We start from the raw sequence: 23,546 nt of genomic DNA on the forward strand, positions 1-23,546 counted from the left end.
TGGTAATTTGTTACAGCAGCCACAGGAAACTAACAAGATCGTCTAAATAGCCCTGTGTGACCTGGGCCCTGCCTACGTGTCAAACGTCACCCTGACTTCCTTTGCCCCAGCCCATCAGGGATCTTCTTTCTGTTTCTCACACTGTCTAGCTTGGTCCAGGCTCCCGGCCTTTGCACTTCCAGAGGTCTTCTCCCAGGTCCTCCAGAGGTAAGCCCCTACTTATGATTGGGTCTCTACATAAACGTCCCCTTCTCTGAGAGGTCTTCTTTGAGAGTCTAGCTAACAATTGCCTCCTAGTCATCTCTGTCACATCTCCCTTTTATTTTTGTCGCAGTGTTGATCACTATCTGAAGTTATTTTTTTCTCCCCAGTTTATTACTTGTCACCCCCAGCAGAAGGTGGGATCCAAGGCGGCCTTGTCTGCTTGTTCCCTGCTGTATCCCCAGGGCCTGACATAGCAGGTGCTCAGCAAACACTGGCTGATGAATGAAATGACTTATCTGTGCAAGACTCTGGCCTGAGGAGCGTGTGCGCGTGAGTTTCAGGGTGCAGGTGGATCAATGAAACAGTGACACACCCCCCCAACAGCGTGTCACGGGCTTCATTTATTCTGTATAACGCTCTGTAAGGCGATGTCCTTTCATATCCTGTATTACAGACGAGGCAACTGAGGCTCAGCGATCTTCTAAGTTACTGCTCAGTACGTTCAAAAGAAAACCACATCAGTTGAGTCACGCGCACCCAGTTTACCCAGACCCTGCCCTCCTGGGTGCTCGGTCTCCAGAGACTCCTTAGGAGTCGCTGCACAGGGATGCTGATCCTGCTTTAAGGAGAGACTTCAGAGAGGTGCAGGGCTCGCCCAAGGGCCCCCAGCGCCCTAGAGGCACCCAGGAAAGAGCCGGTAATGGTCCACTCAGCCAGCGGACCAGTTTATCCCGAGGCTCGGAAGCTGCCCGCTAGGAGGGCGCGGAGCTGGGTCAGAGCCGCCGCGAGCGTGGGGGACATTCCCACAGGCGGCTTTCCCCGCGGAGGAAACGCGCGGCTATTCAGGCTGGTTCCGGCGGAGCCATCTCACTGGCCGCACCTTTGGTTCTGGGTCTGGAAGGTGGACGCGGCTTCGGATGGACGGAGGCTGGAGCGGCGGCGGCGGGCCGAGGGTTAAAGGGGCGGGCGCCGCGGCGGGGGCGGGGCCGGGGTTCCGGCCGCACCTGGCGGCTCCGGGCTCCCGGTCCCGACGCCGCGCGCAGCGCCCGGAGCCGCAGCGGGAGCCGGACCGCGGGGACGAGCGGCGCCGCAGCCGGCACCCACCGCGGGAGGGACGGCGGCCGGAGCGAGCCCGGGAGGCGAGCGGAGCCGCCATGGCCGAGTTCCCGTCCAAAGTGAGCACCAGAACCAGCAGCCCCACGCAGGGCGCCGGCGCCTCGGTCTCGGCGCTGCGTCCCGACCCGGGCTTCGTGCGCTCCAGCCTCGGTGCGCTCATGCTGCTGCAGCTGGTGAGGGCGCGCGCAGGGCCGCGAGGGTGGGTGGGGGGTCCCGGCCAGGCCAGGAGGGATCGGAGACTCCGGGGCTGCCCTCCTTCTTCGTTCCCCGTAGACCCCCAACTCAGGCTCACACGCGCCCAGACGCGCCGTAACTACCCCGGGGCGCCTCCAGAACGGCCCCCGAGATCGCCCTGGAACCCTTTCGCCTTGAGACGTCCCAGTTGTCGTCCCTGCGAGCACACGCCCCGGGCACCCATATTCAGCGTGCCCACTCTCCAACGCCCCATCATGCCCCCCAGGGGGTCACCAGAGGCCACCCACAGAAGCCACCATCACTGCGCACGACTCTCTCTGTCTCTGTCACTCTCTCTCTTTGCCAGGACTCTGTCCCCAGCCCTCCAGGGGACCCGGCCTGGGGCAAAGTTCACTCTCGGCCAACCCTCTGCAGAGCTCCCAGCGGCTCCGCGTGGCTGCACCCCAGAACCCTCCTCGTCTCATCGAGAGGGCACGTCGTTGCAACAAACACACTTGGGCACAGCCCTGTGGGCTTCCTTCTGGCTTCCACTGGGTGACCCGCCGGGTTCCAGCCGGTTTGGTCGGCCCCGCGGGGCCGAGATACTGCACCCGGCGCTGGGGGGAGGTGGCTGTGGGAAGCCAGAGGCCAGACTGCTGTGTCTCCCAGACCCTCTGCAGACCCCAGCTGAGGCGGGCCGATGGAACACCTCTCTCCCCTCACCAGTTTCAGGCCTGGGGGTGTTAGCCTTCTTCCCATAGTACCCTCTGGGGCGAGTGAGGTGGCTGGGCGGCTGCCCCTGCCGGAGGCTTTCCCACCAGCTGAGGGCCTGGTCCATTTTCAGAGTGCTAGGGCGGAACTGGAGGTGGGCTGCGATCCATTTTCTCTAGGGCATCTCTCGCTGTCCCCCTACTGCTGGGTTCTAGCCAGGCTCGGGCTGGAAGGCAGGGTGGTCTGAGACCCAGCCTCCCACCCCGCCCTCCCCCCGGGTGAGGGCCTGCCTCCTCCTGGGTCGGCGCTACCTCTGTTTCAGCATTTCTCAAATCTCTTCCTGTGGGCCCCCCTCCCCCACCTCAGCCTCAGACTCTCTCGGAGAGGTTTGTTTAAAATGTAGATTCTTGGTCCCCACCCCCGGAAAAAATGTGGAATTGGAATTTCAATCTCAGGAAGTGCAGCCCAGAAATCTACATTTTAAACTTTTCTCCCAGAGTTGTTTTGGAGATTCTCTGGAGGGGAAGGGGGGCAGGGTAGGAGGTCGGTGCGGGGACTGATTGAAATCTGCAGGTAGGAAGAGCCCTTCTGGAGCGCTGCTGTGTGCCGGCCCCCGGCTGGAGCCTGTGAGCGGGGGGGCAGCGAGCAGGAGGGGAGCCGGGGTCCCGGGGGTGTGAGAGGGCGGAGCAGAGGGAGGTGGAGTGTAAGTCCAGGAAGGCTCCTGGAGGAGAGGTGCCATGCGAGAGTGCAAGGAAAGTTGAGGCGAGTAGCCAACAGGTGGGTGAAGCTGGAGTTGGAGCACTTGTTTCTGGGGTGGCCATTCGCCAGGGGCCCGAGCACCTCTGCGAGAAACGGTGGCCTTGCCCTGTTGGCAGCCCTAGGAGGTTTTGGAACAGCGGAGATCGCCGCCGGGCGGAGGATGATGAGGCGGCGGCGCGGACCCCGGGGGTTAGCTCCCGTGGACAGGCCTGCGCACCGGCTCCTTTTGCACTTGAACGATGAGAATTAGAGGAAGAGGAAGGTCCTGCTGTGCCTGCAAGGACCTGGGTAGCTTCCTCTGGGGGAGGCTTGTGGCTCTGACGGGGGGCGGGATGTCCCTGTGGGCTCAGCACTCAGTCCTGCACATCTGGTCCCATTGCGCAAACGTAGACACTGAGGTCCAGATAGAACGTGGGACCCACCAGGAGCCCTGTGCTGGAACGCTTAGGTCTCCAGACTCGCAGGGACTGGGTGTGAGGGGGGTGGCCTTCCTTTGCCCTCCTTGCGGTGCTTTGGGGGTTAGGGGATGGGGTGGGGAATGAGGGTCTCCCCTCAGAGTTCTAAAACCTGCACCTATTAGTGCCTTCCCCAATCTGCTTGTGGGATAAGCAGGTTCCTGAGCTGTTTCTATGGCAACGGACAGTTCCACTGGGTCTGAGACAGGGAGGTTCACCCAGCGGGCTCCGCATCTGCTGGGAAGCCATAACAGCTCCCACCAGCCAGGTACCCATTAGGCTCCAGGCCCTTTGCCAAGGGCTTTATATCCTCCTATTCTTCCCCATTTTACTGGTGGGGAAATTGAGGCTCAGAGGTCAGCTCTCTGCCCAAGATCTCACAGTCCTCCTCCACAGGGGATCCAAGCCCTGAGTAGTATGACGTTTCTGGCCCGAGCTCTTAATTACCACACTCAGCTCTGCTTCCCCCCCCCCCCCGCCCCCCCCGGGCACAGGGTCTGGTGCTGTTGAAGGAGTGATGGAGACCCCAGGCCCAGCGCCTGCTCTCCAGAAGCTCTTGATCTGTGAGGAAGGTCCCCAGGGGAGGTGCTTCCCATGGAGGGATCAGGGAAGGCTGCATGGAGGAGGCAGTAAATGGGAAGATGAAAGCTAATTCTCCATCACACCCCTCTGATTCCCAGGATTTGGTGAAGTGGTCCAGATGTGTGTGTGTGTGTGTGGGGGGAGCAAGTTGAAAGGCCCAGTTCCTTGAGAAGGAGATGTGTTCTGTGTCTAGTAGTAAATGTGTCCTGAAGAATCAGCCTCAGTGTTCACTAATTTATCACCGCCCCCCCGCCCCATCTAGTTCCAGAAAGAACATTAGATGGAATATGTATTAAGCCACATAAGACAGAAAAATTAAAGTAGTGTATTTTTTAAAGTTGGTGGTGTATGTAGGGGGTCGGGGGGGTTAACTTAGCTCTCTTTAGAGCTAAGAAGAGATCATTGTACCAGGAATTGGTAGAAAGTTTAAGGCGTTGATTCTTTGTTGAGCTTCCTAGCACCCTAAGCAAAAAGGGAAACAATGAATTTATGCAGACAGCTTCTAAAAAAGGAGACAGGCAAGTTTGATCTAGAGACAACTCTTTTGGTTATAAAAACCTGGAAGTTTGATGCAGCAGATCTTTGTGTGGCTAGCGCGTGGAGGAATGTTGTGGAAGGTGTGGTTCACTCGTGCTTATGGTGGATCCCAAAGCCTTTATAGAAATAAGTATAAAGTAAATGCTGTTAAGTGCCCATATATTTCTTAATTTTTTAACCTTCCTTAAGTCCTGGGGGGAAAGGTGATCTTACCTCGGTTTACTGATGAGGCAAGAGGCTCAGAGAAGGTGACGAGCTTGTCCAAGGTCACATGGGGTTGAGTGACAGAGCTGGGATTTGCACTCAGATCTGGGAATCCAAAGCCTGGCTCTAGCTATGCTTCCTGTTTTGTTTTTGGTTTTGGTTTTGTGGGGAGTGGGGGTCCCCAGGGTGCTTTGGAAGGGAATCAGAGGGACTTCAGGAAGGGAGACCCATCAGGGGCCAGGGCCACTAGGGAAGGCTTCCTGACAGACGTGTACTCTGAAGGGCTTAGTTGTATGGAAGGGGCGGTATGAAGGAGGTCTGGAACAGACCAGAACTTGTGCAAGGTCCTGGCAGTCAGAAGGCCTCCTGGAGGCCCAGGATGTAGAAGCCGCACGAATGCCCTGTGGCAGTGGGGTCATTTGGGTTTGGCACCTTCTGTCCTTCCTTCTTGTCCTGCCTCCTGGCATTGGGGGTGGACACACAATTCCCGGTCTGCAGGTGAATAAACAGATCGGAAGCCTCACCTGTTCCTAGATCATGATGCTCCGATGGGTGGTGCCGAGAGCACTAACAGGCCCAGAAGCAGAGCCTTGGGTTAAATCCCGCCTCTGCCCCTTCCTGGCTGTGTGATCTTGAGTCAGTCCCCTGATTTCCCTGAGCCGCAGTTTCCTTGTTTGTGACATGGTGATGGTGGGATTGTGAGGACTGTGGAAGATGATGCTGCAAAGGGCCTGGTGCAGAGTCTGCTGGAAGGAAGGGCAGTTAGGATTCATAGAATCCTAGGGCTGTTATGCTTCTCCCAGAGGGACGTTGATACATGCTCAACACGAGCTTGCATGCTTCCAGGGATAGGGAGCTCTGTCCCTCTCAAGGCTGCCTGCTCCATCCTTGTGCACTTGGGAATGTTGGAAAGTTCTTCCTCATGGTGATCCTGGCTCTGTCTTCAGCCCCAGCAGGCAGGTCAGCTCCTCTAGGTGGGGGGCAGGGCAGGGCCTGCAAGTCACCTCTGACCTCCAGGAAGAGGCTGCCTAGACGATTCTGAGAGGTATGAGCAGAGGTGGGTCGCACTGGGACTGCAGCGTCGGGGTCTCCCAGGGCTTTGTGGGGTCGTCTCCTTAGTGCAGCGTTCCAGGCCCGGCATGCTCACCATCTTCCTCCCACCCAGCTCTGCAGCACTAGGCAAACCAGTGTTTTGTGTTGTTGGCTCCACCCACGCTCCCTGCTTGTTGTGGCAGGGAGGGTGTTGGGTGTTTGGAATTAATTTATAATTACGTAATAAATAGATGAACACATTCTCCTTAAAAATAAAAACCTATTACAGATGAGGCTAATGTTATTCTTGGATCACCTGCCCCTCTTCCCAAGGGACCACTGTTTTGGGGGTTTCCAGTTCTTTTTCCTGCGCATTTTTAAAAACGTTGATGGTTTTACTCCGTATCCTTTCTTGGGCAAGTTGCTTTTCTCACACCCCGTGCACCTGCCATCTCCTTATGGTAGCGCCATCTCTCTCCTTTGTGACTGTCGCAGGGTATCCCACAGTGTCACTGAAGCCCCGCCTCATTTGGCCATTTTTTAATTTTTTGAAATTGTTTTAATCTTTGAAAAAATTATACATACATACAGCAAACGTTCGGACACTACATAGGGTCATTAATGAAAATGTAGTCTCTCATCCCCAATGGGTCCCCCACCGCCCTTGCCCGAGGGGACCGCCATTGCGTGTGTAGCATCCAGGTGAGTGGATGCGTATTTCTGCACACGACCCCACCCTCACTAAGCGAACACGGATGGGAGCACCCGTGCATGTGCCCTGCCGTGCTTGCTCCCCGGCCAACACACCCAGGGGTGCTCCATGTCAGCGCACACGCGCGGCGTGTGTCTTTCTTTTTTAATCTTTTATTTCCTGAATTTCTTTAGCAGGTAATATATTTACAACACTCAGGAATAAGACAGAGTGGGAAAGAGCACAGTGAAAAATCTCTGTCCCTTGTCCTTTTGCACCTAAAACTCTGTCTTGCCGGTCTTTCTGTCTCAGTGCGTGGAGCGTGACGTCTGTCTGTACCGTCCGTTGTGCCACTGGGCGCGTCTGTGCAGCACATTTCCAGAAGTGGGGCCGCTGGGGCGGGGCGCGTAGGTTGGTGATTTTGATAGAGGGTGCCAGATGCCCTCCGTAGGGCGCACACCCGTCCCCAGTGAGCCCCCTGGCAGAGTGCCCCTTCCCCACAGCCTCGCCAGCCTGGTGAATTAGCACGTGTGCCCGTGCCCCGGCCGGACAGGCGAAAACGGCAAGTCAGAGTACAGTATTTGCATTTCTCTTCTGAGTGAACTTGACCTTTTAAAAATATGTTTGAGCCGCTTGTATTTCCTTGTCTGTTTGTATTCTTTCCCGTCTATTGAGTTGTTGGTCTTTGTCTTGTGGATTGTTAGGAGCTCTAGGTAATTTGCACATTTTTTTTCCTGGTTCTGTTATTGACTTAGCTTGTGGCGGTTTTTTCTTTTTTGGCTACACAGACTTTTTATGTTGCTGAACTTCTTGTTTTCTTTCTTTTTCCGTTTTTCTTGGGGGCTTCTGGGAATTAAGTCCGAGTTAGGACTTGGCTGCTCTGAGGTAATAAAGAAATTCTCTTGGTATCGAACTTGGAAAGTGTCATCGACAGTCAGTCACGCTCCTGAGCGAGGACGAGAGGAGACAGAGCACTTTAGTGCTAAAGACATGCTAGCATCTTCCCGTCACTTTTTTTTTCTTTAATCAGGATCTTTGAACCCTGGGAGACAACTAGGATGTATTAACATTATATTTTTGGTGTGCTTAATTTTATAGTTAGCTTCTATTGTGGTGGATAATGCAGGTTTTCTACTTTTTAGTGATTTAAAATCCTTTTAAAATTATTGACTTATTTGTGTGATATATAGACATTCATCAGTGAGGACTGGTTAAATAAATGATGCTACCTTTGTGCAATGGCCTACTATGCAGTCAGGAAAAATGTAATGTCTTACCCCTCAAAGAAAACAGTAAGTCAGCTCCATGTATAATGATGGACAGTCTCCAGGCTATATGGTTAAGTGGAAAAAAAGACAGGGTGCAAAACTGTGTGTATAGAATACTACCATTTATACGGGAGAAATACACACAGACTGTATACACACCAATGTGAAGTGTGTGTGTGTGTGTGTGTGTGTGGACAGTCTCTGGAGTGACATGTAAGAAACCCGTGTTGCCCCTGGGAAGAAATTGAGTATCGGGAGGAGGGAGACATGCTAAAAAAAACCCACCGTTTTGTTACCTACCATGCCATATATATTACATATTTCAAAAATAAATAAAAAAAGCTTATGAAGGAATCTTTCAAATAAATGAAAATATTGAGTAAAAAAATACTGCAGGTCGTTTGTGGGTTTGGCAAAACCTATGAAGGTGGCACTTGAAGGCCCCTCAGGCCCAGAGAGGGGAAGGCACTTACCCAGGATCACACAGCAGGGAGCAATAGCCTTGAATTCAGCATTACTGGCTGGGTGTCCTTGGGTGATTTTCTTAACCATCTGTAAGTGGAAAGAGGACACGTCCCTTGGCAGGGGCTGGCCGGGGCCGACAGGGAAAGGCTGCGAAGCCCGCTGCATGTGGTGGATGGTCGCTGTTTCGGTGGGTGTCAGGGCCGGGTGTTGGTCTCTCCTTGTCAGCTGGTGAGTGTTTGTGGTGGGATTCACTGAGGACGAGGCCTTGATTTCCTGCTTCTAGAGATGGCCTGAGAGAGCTGCAGGGGTCCCACCCTGGTCCCCATGGAGATCTGGACCTGTGGGCGAGAGCCTGTTTCTCTTAGCAGCGGAGTGAGCCCAGCTCTGGATATTAATAGGCCCTTTGCTGTTGGACTGGGCTGGCCCGTCCTGTTTGCCCGGGGTAGGGGAGAGACCAGGGTGGCACCTCAGAGTCTCTCAGAGAGGAGAGGGCAGGAAGACAAGGGCCGAAGATCAGTCAGGGCCCAGGGTATGAGCTGCCAGGGAGCAGTCCTGGGCCTGTTCCAGAACATTCCAACCTTAACTGGAGTTGAGGGGGGTCGGTCACCAGGTGGTCTGCCACTCTGTATAAGGTTAGCCGGCTGGGGTCCCCCTTCCCTCCTTGAAGTTGAGATGGGACAGGGCTCGCTCAAGGTCACCCGAAACATTCGTGCCAGCGTCGGGACTGGAGCCGGTGTCCGAGGAAGGAAGTCCAGGGAAGAAGGAAGACCCCACTTTGGGCTGTCCCCCCACCTTGTGGCCCAGCAGGTGGAGAGGCCAGGCCTCATGGGGCTAACAAAGTTCCCTGTGCTCCCAACAGCCAGCTCTCTGGAGGGCCGATGGCAGGGTGGGTCCTGCCTGGGGTGCCGGGAACAGAAGCTTGGCATCCCCTCTGCCCAGGGTTCGAGGTCTGCCCCTGCCCCTTCTTTGCTCTGGCCTCCAGGGCAGTGGTGCTCCCTCCAAACACATTAGTCTCCAGGGGAGTGTCCTCTTCCTGGGATTCAGGGCCTGTCCTCCTCTGGGCATCTGCATCTGCTGGACCACAGGCCTGCCCGGGCCCCACCCCTTACCATGCATGACCTTGGGCCAGGTCCAGATCTTCCCAGAGCTTGGTGTCCTCATCTGTGAAATGGGCCCAGTGCTGTACTGGAGAGAGGGTTGGGTTCCGCGGGAGTGAAGCTCTACTGGGCGCCTGGCGGGGCGAGTGAGGGGGGCTGTGAATGAGGGGTTTGCGGCTGGACTTCAGCTGGGGCCCTACAAGGGGGCTGAGCCTTCCTGGGAAAACTCTGTGTGGCTGTAAGGGTCTTAGAGCCGGGGAGGCACAGGTAGGCCTCCTGGGGTGGGCCAGGAGACCCCTGAGGGAGGGAGGGGGCAAGGAGGAGGGGAGGGTGGGCAGGCAGGCAGGCAAGCTCTAAATTTCTGGAACCTCACCGAGGAACACTGCCTCTTGCTCTGGAAGCCAGGGAAGAACTTGGGGGTGTGACTCTAGGGGGCCCCACCTGCCTTCACACACCTGGGGCCGCCTGTGGAGGGGACCTGCTTGGCGTCTGGCCCCAGAGTGCTGAGTGGGAACCAGGGTGGGGTAAACAGGGGGCAGTTTGAGCTTCATGCTGGGAAGATGTTTCTAAAACCCTGAGGGACGCCATGAAGGGACAACGGTGGCAGTGGGCTCCTTGACATGCAGGGTGCACACAGGGGCTGGAGGTCCTATTAGGGAGCTCTTGGGGTGGTGGGCCATTGGTGTGCACACATCGGTGTGCAGAAATCTTTTCCATCTCTGGGATTTGAAAATCTCAGTTCTGGGGCCGGCCCAGTGGTGTAGTGGTTCAGTTCGTGTGCTCCGCTTCGGCAGTCCGGGGTTTACAGGTTCGGATCCTGGGCACGGACCCATGCACCACTTGTCAAGCCACGCTGTGGCAGCGTCCCACATATAAAGTAGAGGAAGATGGGCACGGATGTTAGCTCAGGGCCAATCTTCCTCAGCAAAAGGAGGATTGGCAACAGATGTTAGATCAGGGCTAATCTTCGTCACACACACACACAAAATCCCAGTTCTGAGACTCAGGACTCAGGACTAACAAGGAACGTGATAAAGGCCACATTTGGAAAGCACTTGAGGTCAACCAGGTGCTGAGCCAGTGTTCCCATCATCAGCCATCTCCCTGCAGCAGCCCAGGCTGGGAGCTGCGTGTGTGCGCATGCGTGCGGGGACCCTGGCAGCTGCGCTCCCTGCTGTACCCGCGCAGAGCGGGCCTCCAGGAGAGTTCCTTCAATGACTGGACGACTTGATTTGGTAACTCTTTGCAGATAACAAAAGGGAGGCTCGGAGGAGTTGAATACCACCCAGACCCGTCTGTTGGCTCCTGCTGGTTCTGAATTTGCTCTTGGGCCTCCTGCAGAGCTGGGGTGTGATGGCCCCAGGATTCTCAATGCCAGTGTACCGCTCCGGAATTCCAAGGAGCCTTCCCCCCAAGGCCGCCCCCTCTGCACGGGGAGGGGCTGGTGTGGGGTTGCTGTGGCCAGCCCAGGCGCCTGGAGCCTCTGTCCGTTGTGCTTTTGTCTCTTGTGACACAATGGGTGGCTTTTTGTCCCCATAAAGTCCCTTTCACTGTAGGGAGAAGGGCCAGGGCGGGGGTGGAGGCTGGGACTGGCCAGGCCAAGTTCTGAGTGTCCTCAGCTGCTCAGATGTGTCCCTGCGAGGGGGAACCCCGGGAAGGGTTTGTGTCATCCCCCTGGGCCTCATTTCCTGGATGGTGCGGTGGGGAGAAGGGAGTCCTGGGGGCTCTGCCCTCACGTTGTTTCTAAACCTTTGGTTTCTTTGCCAACATTTAAAAAGCTAAGATTTCACATAGAAATTTTCAGATTTCTAGTGTCTCTTGAGAAATAGACAGTTCTGGCTACCCTGGGCCTGCGTTCCCCCAGACACTAGCAGGCCCTGCTCAGCTCCACAGACCCCACCTGGCCCACCTCAGTCATTTTTATGACCTGCCTGCCTCGGTGGGCTGCTGAGTTTGTGACCCCAGTGTCGTCCTCCAGGCTCCGAGGTGCTGTGCCTCCTCTTGGGTCCCTCCCTCTGGGGTTCACTCCCCCCACCCCTGTCTGACAGCCCTCATAGCCACTCACGACCGACCGCCACAGCTGTTAACTTGTCCTTCATATCATTCTACCTGCATGACATACCTGTAAGGTGACCCGCATAGGTGTACCTGCCCAACCCTCTCACGTGTCAGATGAAGAAACAGACCAGAAAGGTCAGGTGACTCTCCCAAGGCCACACAGTGAACCTACAAGGTCTGACCCAGCCCAGGAAGTGGGGAGGATTCAAAGGAGAGCTGGGATGACCATCTTCGGGAGTTAGCTTAGTGCTCGTGGGATTGGTGGAGTCCCCCCAGGGCAAGGGAGCGAGGGCTTTGGGCCCCCCCGGAGGAGGCCTGCATTGAGAGGCCTCAGGCCTCAGACTGAGGGGAGCCTGCAGAACACTGAGCTGGACCTCCCTGCTCCCACTGTACAGAGGGGAAGACTGAGGTCTGAAGGGTGGAGGTTCCGCCCGGGGCCCCTCAGCCTGTGCGGAGCCGGGGCACTGCAGCTCCAGGGGGCATCTAGGGCTGGGTGGGGCTGGCCTTCTGCCTTATCTGAAGGGTAGGCAGGGCCCACCCAGGCACAGGGCCCTTATCTGCCAGGGAGTGTGCCTGGTGCATAAGTGCAGACACATTCTTTATCTCACCGAGGCTTCACCGGCCTTGGGAACGGCACGCACTTTGACTACCTCAGGAGACCAGGCACAGAGAACAGACTGGAAAACCCACATTCTAACCTCTCAGAGTGATGACTGTAGGACCTGTATTGAGTGTTAAGCGTATGTTGGGCATTGGTCTGAGCACCCCTACATATATTACTTATTAACATCTCAGAACTACCCTATCGTGTAGGCACACTTTGAAGATGAGGACACTGAGGCACAGAGAGGTTCAGTAGCTTGCCTGAGGTCACACAGATAGTAAGTTGGCAGGGCCAGAGCTGGAACCCAGGGAGTTAATAGGCCAACCTTCCATCAGAACTGATGCCAACATCAGGCAGTTAAATCAGATCATGACATCCGTCCGCAGATTGAAAGAGCAGCTAAGAAAGATGTATTAGTTTGCTAAGGCTGCCACAACAAAAGACCACAAACTAGGTGGCTTAAAACAAAAGAAATGGATTGTCTCACAGTTCTGGAGGCTAGAAGTCCAAAATTAAGGTGTCGGCAAGGTCGGTTCCCTCTGGGGCTCTGAAAGAGAATTGGTTCCAGGCCTCTCTCCTGCCTTCTGGCTGTTAGCCGCAGTCCTTTGCATTCTTTGGCTTGGAGACACATCACTCCAGTCTCTGCCTCCACCTTCACACAGCGTTCTCCCTGTGTGGCTCTCTGTGTCCAATGTCCCTCTTCTTATAAGAACACCAGTCACTGATTTAGGACCCACCTGAATTGAGGCATACCTCTTGGTCCAGCATTTGTGACAAATCTCTTTCTTCTCTGGTCCTGCAGGTGATTTTAACAAAAATATCTGTTATTCAATTGTTTAGAAAGTCTTCTGGAGGTGCAAAGGTCCTGGGGTGTACGTGAATGTGTCCTTGACAGTCCTCATTTAAAGAGAAAATCCCTAATCTGAACTCTTTAGGTTTTCAGGAAAAAAAAAAAGCGCCTGCACCTTCGAGATTTCCAGACAGTTCTCTTTGTACTGCTTGCCTGAGGAAACCTCAGAGAGTTTAGAAGGAGTGAGGGTGTTTCTGGGTATGTGTGTGTCTTTAAGAGTAAGACACGCAGATATATATGCGTGGACACCTACAGAGAAAGTCTGGGACAGGTGACCGAGTAGGCAGCAGACAGGGACCCAGAGATAGAGGCCGAGATCTGCTCTTCCCCACACGGCTCGCTCCCTTCTCCTCTCACACCCTCCTCGGTCTTGGCTCCCATGTCAGCTTCCCAGGGAGATCTTTCTTGGCCTCTTGCTAAAATCGCAAGTGTCCCCCCTTCCCATCTTCCTTTCCCCCCTTCTCAGCTGGACTTTTTCCCATGGCTCTTACCCTGCGACCCACGTGCGTCTCCCTCCTGCACTGGGGTCTTGGCTGGCCCCCGGTAGAGTGGGCACGCCCTGAGAGTGGGGCTTCTGTCTGTTTCAGTTCTCACAGCGGTAGGTGCTCAGTAGATGCTTGTTGACTGAGTGAACCCAGAGGTGCACGTGCCGAGGCCTGTGCTCAGAGTGGGGGTGTTGGAGCTGCGGGCCGGCTGTCCCGGGCTGGGGCCTGGGCAAAGCCCTGGAGCTGACTTGGGGAGTCAGGGCCTTCCCCTTGCTGTGCGCCCTCAGCTACTTACCACTGCCCCCTTCCTCTGGACAGGGGGTTCACTGTGCTATGCTGGACCGTAAGACAAGCCCTCTGGCCCCTTCTTCCGGCTAGAGTGTGGGTCCACAGCACGGGGGAGGGGTCCAGCGGCTCCTGCAGGGCCACCCAGGCCAGCAGAGGGCTCAGCAAGTGTGAGGGTGCCCTGCCCTGAGTAGGGTGTCCCTGGGGCCCGAGGCTGGGTCACTCCCGTCAGATTCTTGGGGCTGGGAGAGAGGGAATGGGGGAAACCAGTCAGTCTGGTTCAGATGGGGGAGTGGACCTTCCTTGTTCGAGGGCAGAAGCCGAGGCAGCGCCCTGGGCACAGGGCCAGGGCAGCAAAACCAGAAGGAACGCTGGGAATTCCTGCTGCTTATCCAGCAGTTTCATCTCCCAGAGGCTGCACTTGCCCATCTGGAAACCAGGGCTGGGCCGGAGGGTAGGGCAGGGGCGGGAGGGCCTGGATGCCAGCTGAAGCGGCCTCATTTTTTGCACATCACTACGTTAACTCGCAGTAGTAGCCTAGGTTCCTGAGAAGGACAGATCTGGGTTCAAGTTCTGCCCTTTACCCACAGGCGACCATGGGGATCATCCCCATCTGAGCTTCTGTTTGGAAAATGGGGATAATAAATAGTGGCACCTAATGCAAGGGTTATGGGGGATCAATGGGGGATCAAAGAGGGAGGTGCTTACCTGAGGCCTGGCGCAGAGCCGGAGCGCAGTGAGTGGTGAATGTGACCAAGCTCTGTGAGTAACAAGACCGATAATTGATAGGTGTACATAAACCCGCCTTGGTCTCTTCTTTTTTTTTTTAAAGATTTTATTTATTTATTTTTTCCCCCCAAAGCCCCAGTAGATAGTTGTGTGTCATAGCTGCACATGCTTCTAGTTGCTGTATGTGGGACGCGGCCTCAGCATGGCCGGAGAAGCGGCGCGTGGGTGCGCGCCCGGGATCCGAACCCGGGCCGCCAGCAGCGGAGCGCACGCACTTAACCACCAAGCCACGGGGCCGGCCCCTTGGTCTCTTCTTGATTGTCAGTTTACGGCATTTTCTAACTTGCTTTCAGATGGTTGGAACCAGGCGCGCACGATGGCCTGGAGGCCGTGAGGACCCTGCCTTAAATGAAAAGATCATTGTCCCTGACAGGCCCAGCCCCACCTGGGAGGGGGCTTCCGCGCTGCTTCAGGGGTGTTTGTTCTTTTTCTGAACAGTGACCTCACCAGCCTGGGGGCTCTCGCCCCCCCCATGTGTCGTTTCCGGCAGGTGTGCTAAGCATGGGGGTAGAAGGGGTGTGGGGGCTGTGCTGAGACACCCTGGCTCTGGGTCCTCACTGGTAAGGGCTCTGTCCCCAGCTAGTGTGACTGTCCCCAAGGCCCTGCTGCCTGTCCCACCTTCCTGTCCTGCAAGTGTACCCCACAAGTGTGCCCCACGGGCCACCGCCAGCCTGTCTGCGGTGGGTGGAGGAGAGTGCGGACGGGGTGGCTGCGGCTGGCAGGGTGCAGTGCGGGAGCCACCCCCGGGTGTGGAGGAGCGCGGGCAGAGCTCTGGAGACCGCGGCTCTCCCCGTCGCACCTGGGGCTGAGCCCTCTCCCTGGGTGCAGTGCGGCAAGGGCGGGAGCAGATTCCCTGACTCCACCGCGTCCTCTTGTGCACGGCACCTGTGCAGGGCCGGCCTCTGCCCCCTGCTCCGGGGATGAGGAAGCTGGGGCCCGATAGCTCCTGAGCCGTGTTCATTAGGTACTGTGTGCTGGCCCTGCTGGCCCTGGAGACAACTGTGCCCAAAGCAGGGTTCCTCCTGGGCCTGCGTGCCGGCGGGTGGGCTGGAGTTGCCCACGTGAGCTGCACAGAGGGAAGCTGCTTGCCCAGGGCCCCCCACAGCAGAGGCAGGACCGAAGTCCAGCTCTCCACGCGGCCTCCGCCTCCCCAGTGGTGCTATGGGAGGAGACGCCGGCCGCGCCCTTCCCCAGCCTCCTGGGGGGAGGGGCAGAAAGAGGAGAAAGGAAAGTTGGGGGGTGGGGCTGGACTCTCCAGCCACTCAGCTGAGGTCATTCCTGTGCTGACCCCGCGTGAGTTGGGGGATTGACACGGAAACTTCCCTGTTGGTTCTCTGCAAAGGTGCTCTGATGGGGGCTGCCTAGCAGGCACCCAGCTCTGACTGTGCTCTGTGGAGAGCGCCAGCCACCTCTCCGGGGTCTGGTCTAGGAGCTTGTGGCCCCCAGTACTTTTTGTCCCCAAAACCAGCAGCCAGAGGTGGGTCTCTCCCCTGAGCTGCTTCTCTGTGATCCAAGTGATGGTTGGCTTGACCTCAGGCTGGTGGCAAGGTCGCTGTGAGCCTTGGTGCCACATGTCTGAACGCCGTCCAGGGGAAGAGGGGGACAGCTCTCTGCATCTTCATCAGCAAAGGAGCCTTTCCCCGAAGCCCCACGGTAGACCGTAGACCGTCCCTCTCCTCGGTAGCCAGAGCCATGTCCTGCCCAGCTGGCCAGGAGTTCCAGAGCGTGCCCTTGTGGAGAAGGGAGCACGGCCCAGCGGGGGCTCTCAGCCAGCAAGGACAGGGTTGGAGAGGCACGGGGAGGCCAGGATGGCCACATGGGAGTACCGCTGGTGGGCCTCCCCTGAGCTCTGTGGACCCTGCCCCAGAGCAGCCCCTCTGCTGGGCCCCACCCTGCCGAGTTCCCCCAGGTGGCCCCACAAGGGGAGTCCCCAGCCTGTTCGTGTAGAATTCCCTGTGGCCCCAAGGGCTGGGGCAGGTGCAGCGCATCCAGCTGGGAATCATAAAAGCATATTTGTTGTATATACTCATTTACGTACGTGAACTCATGGGTCCTCCACGTAACCCTGTGAGGTAGGTATGGTCACTGTACTCATCTTACAGATGAGGGGACCAGAGCACAGAGAGGTGGTGAACGAGCCCAAGGTCACACAGCTGCTCTGGGAGGCAGGGTTTAAAGTGAGAGGGTCAGCTCCAGATGCCATGCCGTTAGCTGCTACACGCACTGCAGGGATGTTGGGGCCCACTCTGCCACATGGGAACGGTGTGACAGGTTCCTTGGCTTCTCTGAGGCCCAGTTTCACCTGTAAGGTAGGGATTGTAACACCTGTATAGAGGGGCAGTCAGGAGAGTCAGAGAAGGTAGGTGGAGAGGGCTTGCTGGGGCGCCAGGCAGAGGTCACCCAGAGGCCTGGGGGCGCGAGGAGGACACAGGCTCTTCTTTTTCCCACCTCTGGGACTCTGTGAGCGTGTCCATCTCTCAGGGATGTGCTGGTGACTTCATCTGTGTTTCAGCAGCTTTTACTAAGCCCCTGGCAGGGCCTAGGTCTGTCCTGTACTGGGTACCGGGACACAGCTATGAGGGAGATGGTTATCCCGCCCTGGGGAGCTCAGTCTGGGGAAGGAAACAGAATTACGGTTCTGGGTGGTGGGTGCCTGGGGGGCCATGCGAGCACACAAGACGGTTCTGGAACCAGACTGGAGGAGCGGGGAACATGTACTATTTCAGCCGAGACCTGAAAGAGTTAGCAGGCAAGGGCTTGGTATATAGAGGTATACAGTAGGAGCCAAATAAATATTTCTCGACTCAGTGAGAAATGTGTCCTGCAGAGGGAGCACCAGGGCAAAGGCCTCTGGTCTGTGGCCTCCGGCGGAGTGGTGGGGCTCTGGGAGACGCTGGCCCTGTCTCGCCCCCTCCAGGTGCTGGGGCTACTGGTGTGGGCCCTGATTGCCGACACCCCGTCCCACCTGTACCCGGCCTACGGCTGGGTGATGTTCGTCGCTGTCTTCCTCTGGCTGGTGACAATCGTCTTCTTCATCATCTACCTGTTTCAGCTGCACATGAAGTTGTATATGGTGCCCTGGCCGCTGGTGGTGAGTCTGGGTGGGGACACTGCGGGGGGTCTGGGCTGACCCCTCCACCTCTGGGAGGAGCTGTGTCAGGACCACCCTGACCTTCCCTAAGTGAGAAGAGGCGGGGTGGGGGGTTGGCTGAAGTCCTCCCTGGGCCTCGCTGGCCTGCAGAGCTGGGTGGGGGAGCGAGGATTGATGGCTCGGCTTCCCAGTTTTTCTGGGCCCCGGGAGCCGTGAACCAGGGAGGACACGGGCTTAACTTTCTCCGGGGAGGGAGTAGAAGTGAGGGGCTGTGGAATGGAGAGACTGGACACCATTGGGAATCTTGAAAATATTTTTCCTTTTTGGGGAGTGGTCAGATTTGAACCTGTGTTGCAGTGGGTCTGCAGACTCTGGCTGGGCCCAGACCGGCAGCCTTGGGCCCGGAGGCTGGGCTGAGCCGTCAGGACTTACCCGGCCGGCCGGGCACGTACATGGTGAGGGCCCTGCAGCCGCGGTTGGCCAGGTCAGTCTCCTCGGGACCCAGGGCTCAGAGCGCCCATGGAAGTGCCCTGGCCAGATGCAGAGAAAGCTGCTGGGGGTTTTCTCTGACCCGGAAAACCCTCGCAGCTGGGGTCTGAGGCTTTCAGTGAGCAGAGCGGCGAGGCAGGCACATGATTGTAAGACAAGCAAGGCTGGGACTAGGCAGCATTGTTTGGGATTCAATGACTTTCTAAACCAAGGAAACGTGAGTCATCCTCAAGACAGAGCGGGCTTGTTAGATCTTGACATCACTGGTAAGAGCCAGGCGGTGTTTTCGGTGGGCGCCGGGCTCGGAGGGGAGATCCTGGGGCGAGGAGGGGCAGCCTGACTTCCTGGCTCAGGGTCCAGCCTCTGCTTCGTGTCCCGGGAGCCTTAAAGAAAGCTCTCTGGAGACGGAGGGGACTCTGTGTCCCTTAGCACAGATTTGGGGCTGCAGCCGCAGCTGCTGCCGGAAGGAGGCTCCTTCCCCAGCCCATGGAGGCGGGCCAGTGTCTCTTACGCTCCTGGACCTGCTAACAGATAGGGCAGGCTGGACCCACTGCATCTAGGGAAGGCTGGGTTAGGACTGCCGACTTGGGGTTTTCTGGGATGGGGGCTGTAAGCCTTCTACAAGGCCCAGAGGGTCAGGAGGGCGTTCTGGAGGACCCGGCAGCCATCTGTCCAGAGGGAGCCACCTCTGCTCAGCTCCAACTGTTGTTAGCGGGAGTGCAGGCCCCTGGGTGCCAGATCTTGGTATTTTAAGATTGAAGGCTGGGGCTGGCCCCGTGGCTTAGCGGTTAAGTGCGCTCCACTACTGGCGGCCTGGGTTCGGATCCCACGCACGCACCGACACACCAGTTGTCCGGCCATGCTAAGGCGGCATCCCACATACAGCAACTAGAAGGATGTGCAACTATGACACACAACTATCTACTGGGGCTTTGAGGAGAAAAAGGGGAAAAAAAAAAAGGAGGATTGGCAATAGATGTTAGCTCAGGGCCGGTCTTCCTCAGCAAACAGAGGAGGATTGGCATGGATGTTAGCTCAGGGCTGATCTTCCTCACAAAAAAAAAAAAAAAGATTGAAGGTTTTATATGAAATCTTCAGGTTATCATATGAAATCTAATTTGAGAATGTTGGTAATCAAAAAAAAAATCTGTGGGACAAACCAAACGTGCCTGAGGGCCACCAGTCTGCAGTCTCTGCTAACACTTAACCGGCTCCAGAGCCATGCGCTGAGGATATGGGCCCCAGGCCTGGTGGTCAGCTGAGGGCCCTTCTGCCAGTCTGGCTCAGGATCCTGCTGGGTCCTGACCCTGGCGTTTGACTGGGGCATTGAGCCTAGGATGTGGCCAAAGGCAGACACAGCTTCCTCCTACTGCGGGCAGAGAGGGATGTGAGCCACCCCCGGGCCAGCCCCAGAGCCAAGGCCTGCAGTGGCAACAGGGGGGCTGGGCTTGGCCGAGCCACCGTGGAGGAGCGGCCCAGAGTTCTTTAGCTGGTGCCCTCAGAGACGGACTTGGTTCGGCCTCTTGCCGTCGGGAGTGGGTTTTGCCTCGTGGGACTGCTGCTGCCCCTGACCAGATCCCTTCAAGCCTTCCCATCCTTCCCCTCCCTTCTCAGCCTTAGGTGTATTATGCTCGCGGCTCAGAGGGCCTCGGGCTGGCCTGGTGCGGACTGTTGCCTCTTGAGGCCCTTTGGGTGGGAAAGACCCACGTGTCCCCATCCCCATCCCTGAGCCCCAGCCCCGGTTCTGGCCGCTAAAGGGATGTGCCAGGGGAAGCAGGAGGTTCCAGTTACTGCAAGAGCCTTGTCTCTCAAGCCTGTTCTCCCCGTCCTCCACCCCCAGTTAATGATATTCAACGTGGGTGCCACGGTTCTCTACATCACGGCCTTCATCACCTGCTCGGCTTCGGTCGACCAGACGTCCCTGAAGGGCAGCCGGCCATACAACCAGCGGGCAGCCGCCTCTGTGAGTATGGTTCCCTGGGAAGCCCTCGGCAGTTACAGGGAGACGGGCCAAACCAAGGTCTGTGCCCTGGACCCCCGCTGCTCCCTGGTGTGAGGCCAGGCCCTGCCACCTCCCGATACTGTCCTAATCCTCAGCGGGTCTCGGGAGCCGAGCTGACTCTCCGTCTTCCATGATTAACAGTGAAACCTTGAGGAGCCAGAATGCTTGGGAAATACTTTGTGGTGGTGAATGGAAGTTTGGGTTAACTGTTGAACTTGGCTGTGAATCACTGTGCCACAATGATTTTGGGTCATATGCCCCCTTGGAGAATCTGTTAAAAACTATCCGACCCCCAACCCCCTTCACCTTGAAAAAGGTACATGCAGAACCTCTTGGTTGCAACTATGTTGGAGTATTCATAGGCTCTCCTGTGAAGCCCAAACTTGGGCTCCACGTCAAGCAGCCAGTGAAGTAACAGCAGCACCCCCACCTGTCAGGCCCCACCCCGCCAGGCCCTGCAGACAGTCCCTCACAGGACCCTCTGACCCCTCAGTGGGGAGACCAGGCTACCAGTCCCTTTTCACAGACAAGGAAACTGAGGCTCAGAGAGGTGAAGTAATGCCTCGAGTAAGTCCAGGGTAGGGCAGGATCTAGACTGGGGTTTGGCAATCAGTGAACTCGGTCACCAGGATTGAGACACGGAGCTTCCGAATGTGGCCATAGGTGCTATGAACTGATTCCAGAAAATTCCTAGGGTGACTTTTGAATGTTGCCTTTTGAAAACTAAATTCCTGGTATGTGTCTAAGGTAGCTCCCGTCCCTTGGTCACTCTTAGCTCATTGTCCAGTTGCCCTCATCACAATGTGACATTCCTTACCTGTGTGGTTATTAATGGTTTCCCCGACTAGAATGTGACGTTAGCACCCCAGCACCTGGCACCCATCGGCCCCCCAACCAACAGCTGTTAAATGAGCGGATGGCTGAGCAGGAGTGGGTGTGGCTGCCCGAGCAGTGGTTCTGGTTGACTGAGGGGCCGTTACTCAAGGTCTCACTGTCGGTGTGGGTCTGAGGCTGCCCCGTGCAAGGCCACACTGCAGAGGACTCAGCTCTGGTGTCTTCTCCTCTCTTTCAGTTCTTCGCGTGTTTAGTGATGATTGCCTACGGAGCGAGCGCTTTCTTCAGCTTCCAGGCCTGGCGAGGAGTGGGCAGCAACGCAGCCACCAGTCAGATGGCTGGCGGCTACGCCTAGACGGCCGTGTCGCGGCACACCCTGGGGCTGAAGGCTGCAGCTGGGTCACAGCACAGGGTGGCCCTGCAAGCCCGAGGCCTGAGCCCTGTGTGGACTCAGCCCGGAAGGGACTACACGCGCTCCTCTCTGTTCATCAGACTTGGGCTCGCCCAACACTCCTAAGGAATCGGGATCCTTCCTCTGGTTTGGCCCAAGTTGGCAGGCGCGTGGGCTGGAGAGAGGCCAACAGCCGAGACACCTCCTCCCCATCCCCCTTATTCAGCAGAAGGTGACGGGGGACACGGGGCTCCCACTGTCTCTGCTTTGTCTTTCAAGGACTTGAGTGTCCCAGGCTGGGGCCCAGCCTTCTCACCAGCACTAAATGCACTAACAGGCACTCCAGCCCTGCCGCCCCTCACCCGCGTAGAATAAGCCTAACAAACAACACGTATTTATCTTAGTCTTGGTTCTGGGAGAGCTGAGCAAGCTCACGAAACCGTTCTGATTCTTTAAAGCCCAACTCCGACCCTCCCCTCCCCCAAGCCAACAAGTCACTGTGGAGACATCTCCAGAAAGAGGGTTATGGTTTCTGACAGCATGGTCTTCCTGTCCTGCATTTCCAACATGCCAGTTATTTAAAGCAAATCGGTTTTAAGTGACTTCTCAATGATGAGAACCTATCCAGGTTTCCCTCCCTTTCCCAAGCCCAGTCTGTAATATTCCCTTTGGGAAAAGCTGCCGCCTGCTTCCCTGATGCTGATTAGGCCCATGGGACATGGAGGAGGGAGTCAAGACCTTGCCTGGTGAGTTGTCATGTGCTTGTTGATGACTGTTGTTTCTGGGTTTTTTTACAAAAATAAAGATGGAGGAACTTATTTGGAAAACATGTTGGGGTATCATGGTCATAGATGCTTATAAACTCCAGGAAGCTGCTGGGGAGACTACGCCAAGGTCCCCAATGCCTATGTCAGGGCACTTCTGGTTCTGAAGGCACTCCGCACCACACTCCGCACCACCAGCCGCTCCTTTGACCTGAGGCAGGCTGACCAACTGCCTGCCCCTCTGCCTGGGACACTCCCAGTTGACGCTATTTGTCCTGGCATAAATTTAAGAGCATTCTGGCTTTAGGTAAGTTAGTTGCTAAACTGAAGATTTCCATAATGTCAGCTAACTTGAAAGTTTGTGATGCTCAGAGATCATATCACCAAAGTCAGTGGCCATACGAGATGTGCAGGGAGGGGAAGGCAGCCAAGTCCTCTCGAGCTCATTTTCCACTACCACAGAGCAACATACTCAGAATAGTAAGCCAAAGGCATTTCTAGGCACCCCTTGGTCCTCCTTCGAAAAACTGGCAACAATTAAAATGTAACTAGATTCAAACAACTGCATGGGCTGGCCTGGTGGCGTAGTGGTTAAGTGCGCGTGCTCCGCTTCGGCAGCCCAAGGGTTCGCAGGTTTGGATCCCAGGCATGGACTGACACACTGCTTGTCAAGCCATGCTGTGGTGGCATCCCATATATAAGGCAGAGGAAGATGGGCATGGATGTTAGCCCAGGGCCAATCTTCCTCAACAAAAAAGAGGAGGATTGGCGACAGATGTTAGCTCAGGGCTGATCTTCCTCAAAAAATACCAAAAAAACAACAACTGCAGATAAGCTACTCCATTGGGAAGGGATGGGGGATTAAGTCAGGTACCCATGTCCCGGTTTATGCCTGTTGTCCCAGTGCAAACACTAATAGCATCCCTTTCTACTCGTGTCTCAGAGTCTAAATAATAAGAGTCATTCCAGGATTAAGCCATAAGAAGGGTTTAGTTTTAAGGAAGATCAACCCATTTTCTTTTGAGGCTTAAGAGAAAACAAAATCCTAAGCAAGACTCCCCAGGTTTCTGACCCTATCACACAGCCTATTTCGGTGGAGACGTTAACATGCTTGGTCAAACAACTACCTCTGGCTCAGGCCAAGGCCTCCCCAGTCCTTAGACCCTGTTGTTTGGGTGAAGACTGCTTCCCGTGGGGGAGAAGCCCTGAGCAAAAGGAGAATGCAGCTGTCCCAAGGCAGGGGCAGAATGTCAGCACATCCCACTGGCACCTGGTAACTTCCTGTGTGGATGGACAGATTTCTAGTTTGTTTTAAAAGAAATCAGAAAGCCTATCTCTAATATTAAGCTCTAACAGGCTTGCTTGCTTTTTTCTGAGTGGAAAAGGGAGAAAAAAAAACTTTGCCTTTCTTCTTGTTCATTTTTCATAATTTCATCTTTGGACTTGTCTACCTGCCTTTTCTCACCAGGCGGACTGACCAACAGGCCCGGCGTGCAGTGGGCAATGCCGTTTATAAAGGAGCAAGAAGGGAAAGCAAGGCCAGGATAGGGGGCATTTTGAAAAGCTGGCTCAGAGTGCCTTTGGCTTGAAAGACCAAAGCAGTAACAAC

The 23,546-nt window shown here is 56.1% G+C and overlaps 1 protein-coding gene across 1 annotated transcript; it reads left to right on the forward strand.

Annotated features, from left to right (window-relative positions):
- Positions 1-1,291: 1,291 nt before the first annotated feature.
- Positions 1,292-22,002, forward strand: PLLP (plasmolipin). Its single transcript, XM_004431642.3, has 4 exons — positions 1,292-1,493; positions 17,284-17,457; positions 19,787-19,909; positions 21,021-22,002. Exons 1-4 carry the CDS (start codon positions 1,359-1,361, stop codon positions 21,135-21,137), a joined length of 549 nt encoding a protein of 182 aa, XP_004431699.1. The 5' UTR covers positions 1,292-1,358; the 3' UTR covers positions 21,138-22,002.
- The last annotated feature ends 1,544 nt before the right edge of the window (positions 22,003-23,546 follow it).

The sequence above is a fragment of the Ceratotherium simum genome, chromosome 30 (assembly GCF_057802395.1).
Source record: "Ceratotherium simum simum isolate JZ-2026a chromosome 30, ASM5780239v1, whole genome shotgun sequence".
Lineage (NCBI taxonomy): Eukaryota > Metazoa > Chordata > Mammalia > Perissodactyla > Rhinocerotidae > Ceratotherium > Ceratotherium simum.

Coding starts and splice junctions, on each gene's coding strand:
- PLLP (XM_004431642.3), top strand. CDS start 1,359: ATGGCCGAGTTCCCGTCCAAAGTGAGCACCAGAACCAGCAGCCCCACG. Junction 1,494..17,283: donor CGCTCATGCTGCTGCAGCTG/GTGAGGGCGCGC, acceptor CGCCCCCTCCAG/GTGCTGGGGCTACTGGTGTG. Junction 19,910..21,020: donor ACCAGCGGGCAGCCGCCTCT/GTGAGTATGGTT, acceptor CCTCTCTTTCAG/TTCTTCGCGTGTTTAGTGAT.